This window comes from Bidens hawaiensis, unplaced genomic scaffold, assembly GCF_021521415.1.
Source record: "Bidens hawaiensis isolate Kalapana, Puna unplaced genomic scaffold, B.hawaiensis_p1.1 tig00009693_1, whole genome shotgun sequence".
NCBI lineage: Eukaryota > Viridiplantae > Streptophyta > Magnoliopsida > Asterales > Asteraceae > Bidens > Bidens hawaiensis.
The window spans coordinates 189,378-204,845 of NW_027491727.1; the positions used below are offsets into that span (position 1 = coordinate 189,378).

A 15,468-nucleotide genomic window follows, 5' to 3' on the forward strand; every position below is an offset into this window, starting at 1 on the left:
CCAATCGACCCCTATAAAATTTTGACACTGATCTTCTTCTGACTCTTGTGAAATTTTTTCCTTTACTGATCTTGATTACCCATTATATGATAGTGTTTAATTGAATAAACAAATAGGAGAATAATATAAGCTGAATCAGCACAACGCATAACATTCTTTTTCATGCATATGCTGTTATAAGCAACTAATTTTTATCTTATTACTATGAATGGGTAAATATGATATCTTGCGTTTAAAGGAGTACACCCAACATCTTTGTTTTCATGTTGCCCCGTCTCCAATTCCAAAACGTTGCTCTGTACTCATTTTAATTTTTGGTCAGCTTCTTGGCTTTTGATGAACTTCGTAACTGATCTTTGCAGCAACAACACCTCAACTAACTTCATGCATATACTCCTTGAAAGACAAATAAACATAAATGAAAAAACTTATTAGGAAAGCAAGATTTCAAAAATTCGATACAAATATCATATGGAGTCGAAATGGATTACCAAAACTATATTCAAGCCATATGAATTTGATTACTAAGACATGATTCAGAATATAAAAAAAAAATTGTACCAAAAGTAAACTTTTTTTAATATAGTTTCGTTAAACATAAGTAAAAAATCCAATCCGACCATAACTATTATTCCTCATATAAAGAAAATACTAACTGGCCTTTTTCACACATGTACAATCATAATTCAAGTGATTCATGACTTGTGCATATTCATAAAGTTCACCATTTATTCTGATCATGGTTAAAAGAAAAAGAAAAAAGAATAACAAGTGAGTAAGTCCATGCTAACAACTAGATACTGAGATCATATATAAAACTGTTTAATTGTTTCATGTTTGAATAAACTAAATGAGTTAATTTTAAATCATTAGAGAAAGGGAGAGAGAGACCGACCATAGCTTTATGATCATTCTATGTCGATACGGGGGATGTGGGAGATGAGGGGCCAATGACTGCCATTTTTACCATATCTTTGTTCCAGTTTTGGGCATTGATATATATACAAACCCAAAAGTGAAGGTAAAATCATTTCTGGTAGATGCATCATGTTTAGGCAATCTCTAAAAGAGAGATGCTGGAGGGAGGTGTGGGGTTGCGGGTGAGACAATTTGTTCAGACTAGGACACTTGTAAAAAGAGAGATGTTGGAGGGAGGTGAGGCATTGGAGATGAGATACTCTATTCAGATTAGTGCATTCCCAAAACTGTAGATGCTGAAGGGAAGTGAGGTGTTGGAGTCCCATTGAAACCGATTCCAGTTTCTCAAATCCCCATATATTAAAACAAGTAAGAGATGAAGGAAGAAGATGAGACAATTGACTACAACTACTCACTCCATCTTCACCACCATACAACCTCAGCTCGACAAGTGATGTTGGCATGTTCTGCGGGCCCCACTTTGAGACTGGCTTCTTTAACTTGCCTATTTCTAATAAACGCAAATTGGGTGGCCAAACCCCACAAGCATCCATACTTGGACAATTTACTATTACCAGTTTCTTCAACGAGTTCAAATCGGACAACTCATTGTCTGGAAACGACTCCAGATTTTCACAATTAAATATACTCAATGTGGTGAGGTGAACCAAGTATTTCAGTACAATAATTGATTTCAGATTTAGTCAACCATCTATGCATACGTCTTCAAGCATTCTGCTTCTGTTGTTGTTCACTTTTTGTCCTCCCCACTCACTTTCCAACAGATTTTTACAACTCATAATTTGCATAGACTTGAGCTTCTGCCCACCTGTTGGTAAAGAGATATCACTAATTGTGTTACAACCAGTTACTCTCAAAACCTCAATGTTATCTGGACACCAGCAACGCTTCATTTTGTCACAATAAGATATAGACAACCTCCTAAGAGATGTTAGTAAGTTGCTCCTACAATTTTCGCCCTCTTCCTTTTCTTCTAACCTCACCAAATTATCACAACGACGCACCAGCAAGTCATTTAAATTAAAAATGACCTTACTTGCAACTGCTTCTGATTCCCACAAGTATCTTATTTCATTACAATCAATTATAAATAATTTTTCAACTGCCCGAAGATACTTTATAGCATCTCTCCACACCACATCATTAAGTCCTGAAATACGTTTTATATCCAATTTGGTGACTACCGGAGCTATTTCAACCAGTCTTCTCAGCAAACCACTATCACATGTATGTAACTCTAGATCATTCAATGAAGGTAGTGCTTCAACCGAGACTTCAACCACATTAGGACAATCATTTATTTTCATTACGTTCAATGAAGGCAGTGCTTTAACCGAGACATCAACCAAATTAGGACAACCACATACTTTTAGAATGTTTAATGAAGGTAGTGCTTCAAGTGCGGCTTCAACCAAATTACGACACTTATCTATACGAAGCTCTTGCAAGAGTGGAAACACGACTCCACGATCGGTTAACCATTTCTCCCATCCTTCCATATTTTCAAAACATAGAATTTCAAGTGAAAGAAAGGCATCAACAGTCCCAAGTAACTCAAAACCCACAACTTGCACCCCATCCAAGCCTTCAATAAACAATTCCTTAAGTGACCGTAGCTGCCCAAGAGACGGTAATGATGTACATCTTTTACAACCATGTATTGACACATGTTTCAGTCGCTGAAACACGGGATTCCCAACCCAGCTTGGAAACTCTAAACCACTATATGACACAATTTTGAGTTGTTTCAAAAAATTACTATTGGGCTTCAGTTCACCAAGGACTTCCTTTTCAAACAATTGGTTTCGTGACATTTCACTCCATACCAACTCTAACTCACTAAGCCTCTTTTGTGAAATGTTCGCCTCTGATGCATTTGTTGCATTTTGTCCAAACCCACAATGGAAATTTTCCCAGATAGATTCTTTAAGTCCTTAAGTTTGGTTATTTCAAATTCACTTTCACCTGTGATGATGAACTTGGAGAGAGTTTGTAGGCTTTTAATCTCCCCAATCCCCAAGGGTATGTAATTCAAACTTGGAGTACCCCTTATGTCAAGATGTCGTAGGTTTTTAAGCATTAAGAAATCACATGGCAACTTAGTTAATCTGTTACATCCAAAAACAATCAATGTCTCTAAGTTATAGAGATTGCTAACATTTTCGGGCAATTGTGTGATTGGAGTTTGAGATAGATTAAGTGCCTCAAAGTACCAATGGACTCGGGTACCTCACTTACTTGACAGTAACTCAAGCATAGAACCCTTAACAATGGGGATTCAGAAAATAAGTCAACTAGAATCTTATTTGATAAGTAGAACCAACGTTGCTCTACACCCACAAAAGACATTGCCATGAAAGTTCTCAAACTTTTAGCTCTTTTAAATGCGTCGGACTTCTTGTAAGCTACATATTTCTCACAAACAAATGACATATGGCGGTACTTTTCCAACGATTCCTTTCTGCTATCATTCTCCAACCTTATAAAAAACTCACCAGCAACAGATGTCGCCAAGTCATTCATTAGGTCATGCATCACAAACAATGATTCGTTACTAGGTGCATGTTGAAAGAAGGACCTTGATAACAACTCATCAAAGTAATCATGACCCAAGCATTCTTCTGTTGAATCGCTTGTAGTTGACTGATACAAAAACCCTTCCGCCTTCCATAATTGAACTAGTGGCTCCTTGTCAAACGCATAGTCTTTGGGGAACAAGGAGCAATATGCAAACAACTGTTTCAAATGTGCAGAAAGATCCTGGTAACTTAGTCTAAGAGCTGGCACAATTTCATCTTCAACAGTTAACTTCCATATCTCATTATCTAATACTTTCTTCCAATACTCTTATTCTTCTCTTTTAGTACTCAATAATCTCCCAAGTGCTTTCAAAGCTAAAGGCAAGCCAGCACATTTTTCCACAATACCTACACCATATGGTTTCAATGGCAAATGTGTATCAAAGTTATTCACACCCAGTGCATATAGAGCAAATAAAGATAGAGCATCATCATGTGGCAAGCTTTGCAGTTGGGTTAGATTACTATAACCAAACATTTTCAACAACTTATCCTTTCGTGTTGTCATGATGATTTTTCCATGTGCACATGCATGAAACGGGGCAACAAGGGTTTCCCAATCCCCACAACTTTCACTCCATACATCATCTAAAACCAATAGAAACTTTTCTCCTTTAGGTGTTCTTTAAGAGCTTCTTGAAGCAGATTAAGATCTGCAAAGTTCTTGTTTACCCCAGTCACAGATTGAAATATAACTTTGCTAATGCTGAAGCTATTAAACTCATCCGAAACACAAGCCCATGCCTTAAGTTTGAAGTGATCCTTGACTTGTTGTTCATCATACAAAAGTCTAGCTAGAGTCGTTTTACCGACCCCGCCCATACCAACAATGGGAACAATGCTAAAGTTTTTAAGACCTTCTTCATCCCGCAACAACTCGCGGACCAATGCCTCTTTCTCGGTTTGTCGTCCAACAATACTAGATGCATTGACCATAGAGGTTTGCAATCTTCTATTAATATCTTTTGGCCTAGTCTCCACTTTCACAACAACTAAACCTAGAGTATTTTTCTGCTCTACTAGTTCTTGTAATCTAGCCGTAATGTTTTCAAACTTGTCATGCGTCAATGAGAAATTAGTGCAACATGTTGGGATTAGCTTTCTTACCTTGCTGGTCATGCCTTCTGACTTGTGGGTCAACTCACGATGCATAGCTTCAGTTGCCAAATCATCGAGTACGTCATCAATGTCATAAGCCAAATGGTGTAGCTCATTCAGCCATCGTTTCACTGATTGATTGGTTAACTCCTTCTGAGAAGCATCAGTAAGCAAATCCTGGATCTGGTTCAAGGATCCCTGCAGTTTCTTGATCTCAGCATCAATCCCCTTGTAGTGGTCAAGTCTTTTCAAAGCTGTAGTGGCCAGCTTCTCAAAGAGCACAGTGAGGAAGGCAGAAAGCACAATTTCAACCATGATTATGATTAAGATTATGATTATGATTATGATGAAACCAAGTGTTTTTGTAAAGCTTTGTGTTGTTTACAGCAATCATTCAGTGTTATTGGTGCATTGGCCAATAAGAAAAGAGGAGAGGAGAAGCAGATAGGCCTATCTCTTTTCATGTGGATGAAAGTGTAAAGTCATCGGGTCAATTCACTCTTCCATATTTTCATTTTATTCTGTTACAATCAAATATCTAACACCACAAGTGTTACACAAAATTAAAATTAATTAAACTAGACCCAGATTGCCCCTTGCATATATGGATCAAAGTCTGCAACTTTTTGTTTATTTTGCAGAGGCCAGTGGACACTGGCGTAGCCATTTCACATGATAATCGGCTTATTAACGCTAAAGATAAGTAAGTATTTGAAATTTGACAATTTATCACCCAAATTTTTGGGCATCTTGGACACAAACATGGTGGTGAAAGAAATCAAACAATACAGCAAGACAACACTGTATGTGCTAAGTAACCCATTTTCTTCCAAATCTATACACACCGATTACAACACTAATTTATGGCCTAATGGTTGTGACTGATGTGATGCTTATACGGGTGTATACATACTTTATACACACGCCTGTTTTACATGCCCTCATCAGGTTTAGAATGCCCATTACATGCCATCACCAAAACCTAAATGCTCGGTTAAAGAGATGAAGCAACTAATGTGACGTGAGAGGAGGTGTGTATGCAACAGAGCCACCTTTCCGGGTGGCGTAGTTTTCTAAACACCCAAATGATTCATGAACAAAAAAGAAAATGTACTTGTACGCTTGCATCTTCTATATGTATAATTTCACTAGTGATGTCCAAAAATATATAGAAAATGTTAGAAACTCAAAATAAAACCACATCTTAAAAACCTCTCACTAATTCAATATTCACATGAACACTCAAATATTGAACTCTATATCCCAGCAATATGTTGAACTTGTATATATCCACAGTAAACAAAATTCGTTTACTTTTTAACTTTGCTTCCGGTTTGTGACAATTCACCAAGTGCAGCTGCAGCAGATTCCACATGTGTAACCAAATGATCATAAATCTTTTTCTTTATCCGACCAATCGGGTCCAAATATTCTCCTTCATTTTTACTAGTCTCAATCTTATCTAACCAACCGTTCACACTCTTGAGCTGCGTCAGCATACCCGCAATCATACCATTATTAGATGACGTGGCGGTGCTGACATCAGCATCCAAGAATCTTTCAACAAAGCCCAAGAACCAATCTTGTGATTCCTCTTGTAGCATTTGTGCCAGCTGTACCATCTCTTCAAGACCACCCCCTTTCTCCCACTTTGTTGACTTTTGGTCAACTTCTGGTTTTGGAGTTGCTGAGCTGGCAATCTTTGTGTTGACTGGTTGATGAGGTTTGACTTTCGGTTTTGATGTGGGCCCATTGAGTACTAGTGTGGGCTTATTGGCGGTAGAAGATGGCGGTTGTCTGTTGTACACTGAGAAAGATGATAAATTGGTGATTATGGCAGCATTAATCCAAAGATTTGCTTGTTTTTGTCGGTCTGATTTGACTTTTAACTGTTCTTCTGATAGATTTTCTTCGCAATCGGATGATGAATCAAGAATCATGATCTTAAATAAAGATTCAGCAATTTGATGAGCATTATTTAAGCTAGTGTACATTGATAAAAACTGTTCAACAGTTGGTTGTGGGTTGTCTTCTTTTGCAGAAGAACATATATCAGAATATGTGCTCACATAAAAAAAAACATGAATTAGGAAACATAATATCAAGAAAGTAGATGTCATCATTATTTTTATTTTTAAGCTACAAAGTACCTTATACATTGGAGTATGTTTTCAGCAACTGAAGCCTCTAACATAGCCTCCATAGTAGCAATTTGTGCAGCATCTCTATGCTTCAGGACTTCCTGCATAATAATAAACTAAGTTTTAAAATTCATTATTTTACATTAAGTAATTGGAATAAGATATTCAGCTATAATGAAACATGCTACTTCAAAGTTACGATACTACAAACGTATATAAGTAACTTTACAAATTCGCTGCAGCTAGTATGAAATCCGAAGTTCACTGAACAATTTGTGAATTATTAGGCGGGAAGTTTGTTTATGTTTGTTAATTAATAAAGGAACGAACATGCAAACGAACATGAGGACATGTCTCATTTGTTCATTTATGTTCGTAAATGTTCACTTATGTTTTTTCACTTAAACGTGTTTATGTTCACTCATTTATATTCGTTACTTTGTGTTTGTTAAGTTTGTTAATTTACGTTCGTCAATATATTCATTTAGATTTTTTAGGTCCATTAAAATTTAGTCTAATTTCAATAACCTTTTAGGCCCAACCCATAGTTCAAGGTTACCTTTAATTAGATCATCGGTTATGCTCGTCATTTGTGTTCAGTTATGCTCGTTCGTTTACATTCATGAACCGTTCTTTTATACTGTTAACGAGCACACATAAACAAATACGAACACGTTCGCTATCTTAACAAACCCGAACAAGAAAAATCCCGTCCGTTAACTTGTTCGTCTTTGATCGTTTGTTCGATTAAAGTTAAACAAACGAACACGAACACACTTTGCTCGTGTTCGTTCGGTTCGTTCACGGGGGCCTACTTCAAAGTTCTGATACTACAAGGGTATATAAGTAATTTTCACAAAAAAATTAATAATCAATTAAGAACGTACATTTCCAAGATTTGCGATAGGTGATGGGAGTGAAGACCAATCAGTCAAAGCCAACCTCTTATTACTAAGAGAGACTTTAACCATGTTTCTCGGTAACCCATTATTAGAAACCTCTGATGATGGTTTCCTCTCAGATGATGATGATTTATGTTTATTACTTAATTGACAATTATCAAGCGAATCTCCGATTTTTGCAACTCGTTTTACCGGAGTTTCAACCTTGGTTTCCTCTTTATATGGCATCCTTTCACTTTTTAATTTTCTTGAAGTCTGCACAGAAGATATTTATTTGGATTCATAAATCAGAAACGAGAATCGATAAGCAAATAAAAATTGGAAAACAAGAAAACTTCCTAGTAAGCTGCTTAAACCTCAATGATTAACAAATTAAGGATTTTTAATTAGGTAAGCACTAACATAACTCCTTTTTTAAATAGCATACTATACACTAGAAAACACTTTTTTGTTATTATCTTAGAAAATTGGTCAGTAACGTGTATTCAAATAATCACAACGTCCTATATCATATTATCTACAACATCAGAAGATATTTAGCAGTATGACTTTCATAATTATATTTATGCATGTAAACGAACTGAACTTTCAGTGAACAATTCATAAACCATTTGGTGGGAAGTTCGTTTATTTAATAAACGCACGAACATGAGCTTTTTGTTCATTTAATTAATGAACGAGCATGAACACATGTCTCATACGCTCATTTATGTTCATGAATGTTTACCAACCTAATCATATTTATACACTAAGTTACAACTACTGCAGCATCAATGTTTTTTTATACAGTCAAATATAACATAAAAGGAACAAGATATAATTAGAACTCACAGAAGTAGCCCGAGCTTCAGGCTTCTTGTATTTCTTGGTAATATCCAATTTTCGAGTTTTCAAATCCATATTACCCTCCCAACTCTTCCTTAAAACCTTATAACCCAACTCAACACCCTGAACAAAATTCTTCATCGAGCTTCTGGTTCCAAATTTCTTCACATTAGTACTCACTCTTCCGCCCAATTTCAACTTACCAACCGTCTTATCCAACCTTTTAATACCAGCCTGCTGCTTAACCCCATTTGAAAACTTATCAAACGAACCCGGCAACGAATAACAACTCACAGGAGATGGATCCAATCCACGTGAATTAAATGATTTTGCTTTTAACCACTTTGTATCAACCAAATTCGTCCCCACCTTCGACATTTGAGATTTACATCTCGCCAAAACCGGCGTAATACTTTTCTTATTATCCACTTGATTCAATCTCACTCCTTTGGAACTGGAGCTCGAACCATGACCTTTATTATTAGTATTAAGAAACCTTAAAGAGTGGGTAGCCACTATATCTTCAGGGGTACCCACACAAGGGTGCCGCCTAGGTACAGGGCGACACCCTCGTAAAAAAGGTACCGGAGAGGCCGACTCCAGCCTCTCCACAAACACATACTGACCCAACTGAATCTTATCACTCAAAATAAGATCAATCTGTTCGTCTGGTAACGTCACATATGTCGCATGAGACGAATCCGAAACCTTTATGTAAAACCCTTGGTTTTTTAAAAAATCGCCACCAGATAAACAAGGAACAATGCTTATTACTTGTAGTAAAGATGATCTATGTTCACCACCAACTTTAACATTTGTGTTCATGTGTTGAAGCAGCTTTAACAACACACCAGGGACCAAAGTAGTCATTGTGGTCAATGGTTTCAATATGCATCACACCGGTTTATAACCTGTAAAGTGAACAGAATCATTCTTAGATCAAGATTCTTTGTATGAATTCAAGAAATCATTCAAATTGAACCCATCATTTGAAATGCTTTGTTGACACCGACAAAAATGTAGAAGCAGAGAGAAAGACAGAGAAGATAGAATAATAACAATAATAATAATAATAATGAAATTAGGTGTACCGACGGAGTATTTTGAGGTTGATGAAATGTATAGTTGAGGCGGCAGTTAATATATAAATAACATAACAATAATAGAATAGAATGAAACAGTAAACGCAGAGAAGACAAATGGCATTGATTGTAGTTTGGTAGATGTTTTTTGGAAAAATTTAGAGTGATGTACAGAACATTGATGTTTAGTTGAAGAGGTTTTGGTACACAGAATGAATTCTGATCTGAACATGGAATAAAAGGAAGGGACACAGTGAAGTGAAGTGAAGTGAAGTGAAGTGGGAACATGTTGTGTTCTTGTGGATCAGTGACTTTGTGCTTTGTAACCTTGTGAGGATAGCAATCATAACATTTTTAATAATTTAAAGAACGAATTTTGTATATTTTTTTAAAGCTTAGTAAGTGAAGTTGTAGATTACTGGGAGCTAAAAAACAGAGAAAGAGTAAGTGCCAAACTAATGGAGAGGAAATAGGGTTAGTTTTAATTTAAACGAAGTGGTTTTGTATCTAAGCTTACATGGCTAACATAATAAGAGCACCGTATTCATGTTTCTCTATTTACTTTGTAATACCGATTGTAAACTTGTTTACCTAGGCATCGTTTTAACCTGGGACCTTTTGATACCATTCATCAACAACGACAACAACAATGTTGAATATGTGTTTTAGGGGTGTTTGGGATTCCTTATTTTACCTCATAACGTTTTGTAATAAGTTAATATGTTAGGATACTAGGATAGAGCTCGTGTGATACACGGGTGGTTAAAAAATACAACAAAAATGTTAAATTTAATAATATACATAATAACATACCTTATGGATTAATAAGATATAAATAATGATAAACAAAATTTTACAATTCATAAATATTTAAAAACCTCTTTAAATACAACATTGGATGGTGACCCGTATGATTAGGAGAAATGTTAAGATCATTATATTTAAACATTTTCAAAGGTTAACTTATAACATACTTATAAGATATTTAACGAAATTGTATATATATTCATTCTTCTAAAATATCTCTATATCTTATTTATTGGAATTTCCAAATATAGCATTAATTTATTGGCTTGATAAGTAGGAAAATTGCTCACATGGCATCTACTTGCATCCTATGTGGAGGCTCTAGAATGATACCATGTGAAAAAATCATGTTGCTTTAATAGTATAGTTAGATTCTAGCTTATTAAGTATCCTCTCAAAACAAAAGCAATCTCAAACAACTTATTAACTTTTTAAAAAGTTAATAAGTTATAAGTTGATGAAAATAAGTAATCCCAAACACTCCCTTAGTTTATAAATAGTTTTATAAAATCGCAAACATTTTTATTTTTATTAAATTTTATTATTTGCAGTACAAAATGAAGTTACAGAAATAACTAAACAAAAAAGTAGTTAAGATAAATAGACAAAATGCAAATATTATTTCTCGTTTTAAAATTTAAGTAGCTACATGTGAGAGCATCTTTTGCATCAAACCACCAATTTAACCTTACAGTTGGATGAACAGCCTCATCCGTCGGGGCCAAACCAGAAGCCCGACACAAGTGATACCACATAAATCTAGACAACCATCCAAATGTAAAGCTGCATTATCATTGGATTACGCAAACAACCAATAATCAAACCTTCTAAAGATTGCAGACACATTCAAAACAAAACAAACTGACATAAAAAATCAAAATGGTAACTATCCATAAATGTTGCGGAAGTGACTGTTGACATGAGTATTTGTAATATAACATGGTTCAGAAGGAAAGACAACTTATGTTGCTACAGTACCCGCTTTAAATGTGATATATATGTACTTGACCAAAAGAAAAATCCAACCTGTAAATGCAGCTTGGGCATTAGACCAAAACCACTTGTGACATCATCATCATCATCGTACTCAGTATATCCCACCAATAGCAATGCTATGGTAGGGTCTGAGGAGGGTAAGATGTAGACAGCCTTACCTCTATCCCATAGGGATAGAGAGGCTGCTTCCGGTGAGACCCCCGGCTCGATAGTAGTTTTGAATCAAGCCTTGGACATAAGACACATAACACTCAATCATCGGGACACCGGCTGATTGGTGCATGTGCCCTTGTCTTTCGGCTATCAACGCCACCACATGATGCCTGATTAACCTTCCGCCACTTTTAACGTTATTTTCACGTGATTAGTAAAATAACGTCAAAATTAGTGCAATTTTACTTTTGCCCACCCAAGGGTTCACACATATATACATTTTATGTGCGCACCGCAAGCAGGGCGTCACTTGTGACGAGACTAACAATGTTTTTTATGTTACAACTTCAAAACAAAATTTCTTTAACATTGTGTTTTCAATTGTTTTGCAGCTCATCTAGGTTCTCATGGCTGCGATTCGGTTGGGTAATAATCACAATATTGCCCTTCTATTTGTTTTGATTTTACGCTTCTATTTTAAATATTCACTACATGTAAGGGGAAGGTTGTCATCATTTGTAATGTATTAGTTATTTATTGCAAGTTTTTTTTCCAGAGACTGTAGTCGAAAACAATAATAAGAACAAATAACGATTCATTCTTATCTGTAGAAAGCCCAACACTATGCATACTTGCTAACACAGCCTTTCAAAATGCTACCAGGTCTAACTTCTTATGTGCAGGACGGAAGAAAAGGGTATCATGGGAATTATTTGGAAATTATCCTTGGCTTGTCGAATCACACCCAACGCTTACACGTCACTTGCATTGGCTGGAATATTCAACACGCACCGTATTTCTTCGCTTGAAGTACTCAGAAAAGGATTACACAATTTCTCCTTCTTTAAGGTAGTTGGAATCTGCTGCATAAAACCAATAGTCAGCTTATAACAGGACATCAAGATTTGATCCAAAAAGAAAAAACATCCCAAATAGAGGATTAAAATGATGCTTATAGAATTATAGGCAGAAGTAAAAAGGCCCATATAGACATTGAAACGGGGTATTTACAGACTCCAGTACGGGTTAAAATGGCTTGGGTCGAGTTAAGTTGGCCCACAAACCTTTTTTGCTCATAATTAAGAAATACATATAAATAAAATACAAAAAGAATATTAGTAGAATAATAATCTAAATCTTTGAATAAAACGATATAGATGGTTATATGCATTTATAAATGAACTTAGGCTAACTCTCAACCAATTTGACTCGATCGGAATAAAAACACAACCACAATCGACCCATCATAAAACGATGCATATAGATACAGGTGTCAAGACCAGATTCCGGTTGAAACGGACCATATTCAGTACCAGTTAGAATGGCTTGGGTTGGGTGGCCCACAAACCTTATTTGTCCATTATTAATAATAATATATAAATAATTAAACAAATAGTTTTAGTACTGTAAAAATCTAAAATCTTTAAATATAATGATTTAGGAGGTTATAAGCATTTTAAAACGAGCAATGGCCAACTTTCAACCAATATAACTCAAATGAGATACAAGCACACCCAAATAAACCCATCATAACTAAATGTGTCAAGATCGACCCACCATAACTAAATGGGTTAAAATCGACCAATCATAATCAATTTGACTAATGACAACATTTTCCTTATTTTTAAAGTGTATTAATGTGAACATATAATGGAGTGTGGACTTTAGCATCCAGAAGACTCGCCTATTTTCTAATCGTATGTTTAATATTCACCAAACAATGTTCCTTGAACTAAAATCAATTCAAAAGTTAAAGTTTGTGTACATCAAGGACTGGTTTGTTTCACAAGACAAGTAATGCAGCATTCTTTGGTGCAAAATATTACCACATTTACAGATCAGCTTAGAGAAGGCAAAATGGGTAGGTTGGGTCAACGGTCACCACCGGCAAAGTAAGGTTTAGTATTAAAAGCAGGGCAAACGAATGATAATCAAGTGGTTTCTCTTTTTAGTTCTTATAAAAGCTTTAAATGCAGAATTCTGCAATATGGTCACATCATAACTGAAAACAAACTGAAATTACCATGGGCACGTTCTTTTTACGAAGAGCGGCTATGTTGGCTGCATATATATGATTGTAATTCTTCGTTCCCAGGCTCAATAGATATGCACAAACTTTGAATTACTCTGTCAACAACAAGCTCAATATTAAACTTACCAAAGGATTAGAGAATGTTGCACATAATTATTGTATAAAAAGAAAAACATAACAAGAGAAACTTAATAGAGAACACTGTTACACACAGCATAAGTCACTAGTGACCAAAAAGTAAACCTAAAGACACCTCGGTCTTGCTTTAGAGTTAATAAGAAGATCACTTATAGAATATAATAACATGTCTTTTTTTTAACAATAAAGTGTATATATAGGAGATTACCTGTTCAGGTGTTCCTTCGAATAGTTTGTCACATGACAGTCTGAAAAAAGTGTCTCTCGTTAAAATAGCCCCGGAAGCTGGAAAATAGAAGCTAATATGACCTGCAAGCACAAAAGTAATTAAGAATAACAATTTGTTACTACTATCATCATCTTTGTTTTTATTTTATATTTAAAAAAACAATCTATTTTAATAATCCTAAATTTAATCACTCACAAATGTGACAAATCTGCTAATAGTCTAATACGATTACCAACATATCCAAATCACGTTTAAATTTCTATACCTTTAGTGTGGCCCGGGATTGCAATCACATGCACCTCTTGTCCAGCAAACATTCATGCATCACATATTTGATCCAGTTACCTGTAAGATTGCAAACACAATATAAATTAACGTAAAAGATATATGATTAAGCAAACTCTCACATAACAAGAAAGCTATACTAATAATAAGAAGGATAGTAATTATAAGAACAATAATTACTCATCACACAAGAATTGTAATGTATGATTTTACATGTTGATTAGTAGTTACAGATGACTGATTACTAAGTACCTAAAATACTACAGTAATAAACTTAAACGTTCAAATTACAGTAAATAAGATGGCCATGAGTCAGATTTACTTCCATAATGACAACTAAAGTATAAACAAGTAAGAAATTTTATAAAGCTTCTGATAGAATGTAAGTTGCTATATGAACTTGACAAGCAAAAAATGTAAATGAACTGAGCGTTCGGAGGGGTGTTCATTTATTTAATAAATAGATGAGCATGAGCAAAAAATTTTGTTCATTTAGTTAAACAGATGAGCATGAACACATGTCTCGTTCGTTCATTTATGCTAGTCAGTTTTCCTTTGTTTAACTTTGTACATTTATGTTCGTTAATATACTCACTTAAATTTTTTAGGCTCATAACAATTAAGTATATGTTGTTCACATTTACTTTTAATTGGTTTTAGCTCAATTATGTTCGTTCGTCTATGTTCGGTTATGTTTGTTCGTTCACCGTTTGTTTATATTGTTAATGAAAGAACAATAAAACAAACACAAGCGCGTTCATTTTCTTAACAAACGAACACGAACAAGAAAACCCCTTTCGTTTAATTGTTCGTGTTCGATCGGTTGTTCACTTAAAGCTCAACGAACGCACATGGGCATGCTTCGTTCGTATTCATTTTCAGGCCTACTCAAGGGTTCATTTAGAATGCCTACAAATTAGATAAAGTTAAGCGAAAAGTTTAACCACCTAAACCAGTGGCGGATCTAGACTATAATCTCAGGGGTAACGTTAAAAAATTTTTTTACCGTATTTTATACAATGCTCCATTGCCAAAGGCAAAACCTTTAAAACATATGGGTTTGGAGGAGAGGTCTTGGGTTCAAATCCTAAAGACAACAAAAATTAAAAGTTCACTGTTAAAAGAATCATTTAATTGCCCATAAACAATTTGAAATTAACAATTTATATAAACAAATAAACAATTACAATTTTAAGTAGAAGAATACATAAATTGAACAAGTAGAATTCAAATCGTTGATGAGGGAGTGAGGGACTGAAGGA

At 35.1% G+C, this 15,468-nt stretch overlaps 2 protein-coding genes and 1 pseudogene across 2 annotated transcripts; all 3 read right to left on the reverse strand.

Annotated features, from left to right (window-relative positions):
• Positions 1–1,469: 1,469 nt before the first annotated feature.
• On the reverse strand, positions 1,470–4,934 carry LOC143533469 (putative disease resistance RPP13-like protein 1; annotated as a pseudogene).
• Positions 4,935–5,926: 992 nt separating this feature from the next.
• Positions 5,927–7,887, reverse strand: LOC143533427 (uncharacterized). The gene is made up of 3 exons (XM_077028221.1): positions 7,645–7,887; positions 6,767–6,858; positions 5,927–6,680 (listed from the first exon to the last, which is right to left on the reverse strand). Exons 1-3 carry the CDS (start codon positions 7,885–7,887, stop codon positions 5,927–5,929), a joined length of 1,089 nt encoding a protein of 362 aa, XP_076884336.1.
• Positions 7,888–8,420: 533 nt separating this feature from the next.
• Positions 8,421–9,659, reverse strand: LOC143533446 (uncharacterized). Its single transcript, XM_077028230.1, has one exon. It carries the CDS (start codon positions 9,352–9,354, stop codon positions 8,449–8,451), a length of 906 nt encoding a protein of 301 aa, XP_076884345.1. The 5' UTR covers positions 9,355–9,659; the 3' UTR covers positions 8,421–8,448.
• Positions 9,660–15,468: the final 5,809 nt, after the last annotated feature.

Coding starts and splice junctions, on each gene's coding strand:
- LOC143533427 (XM_077028221.1), bottom strand. CDS start 7,887: ATGCCATATAAAGAGGAAACCAAGGTTGAAACTCCGGTAAAACGAGTT. Junction 6,859..7,644: donor CTATCGCAAATCTTGGAAAT/GTACGTTCTTAA, acceptor ATTATTATGCAG/GAAGTCCTGAAGCATAGAGA. Junction 6,681..6,766: donor AACATACTCCAATGTATAAG/GTACTTTGTAGC, acceptor TTTTTATGTGAG/CACATATTCTGATATATGTT.
- LOC143533446 (XM_077028230.1), bottom strand. CDS start 9,354: ATGACTACTTTGGTCCCTGGTGTGTTGTTAAAGCTGCTTCAACACATG.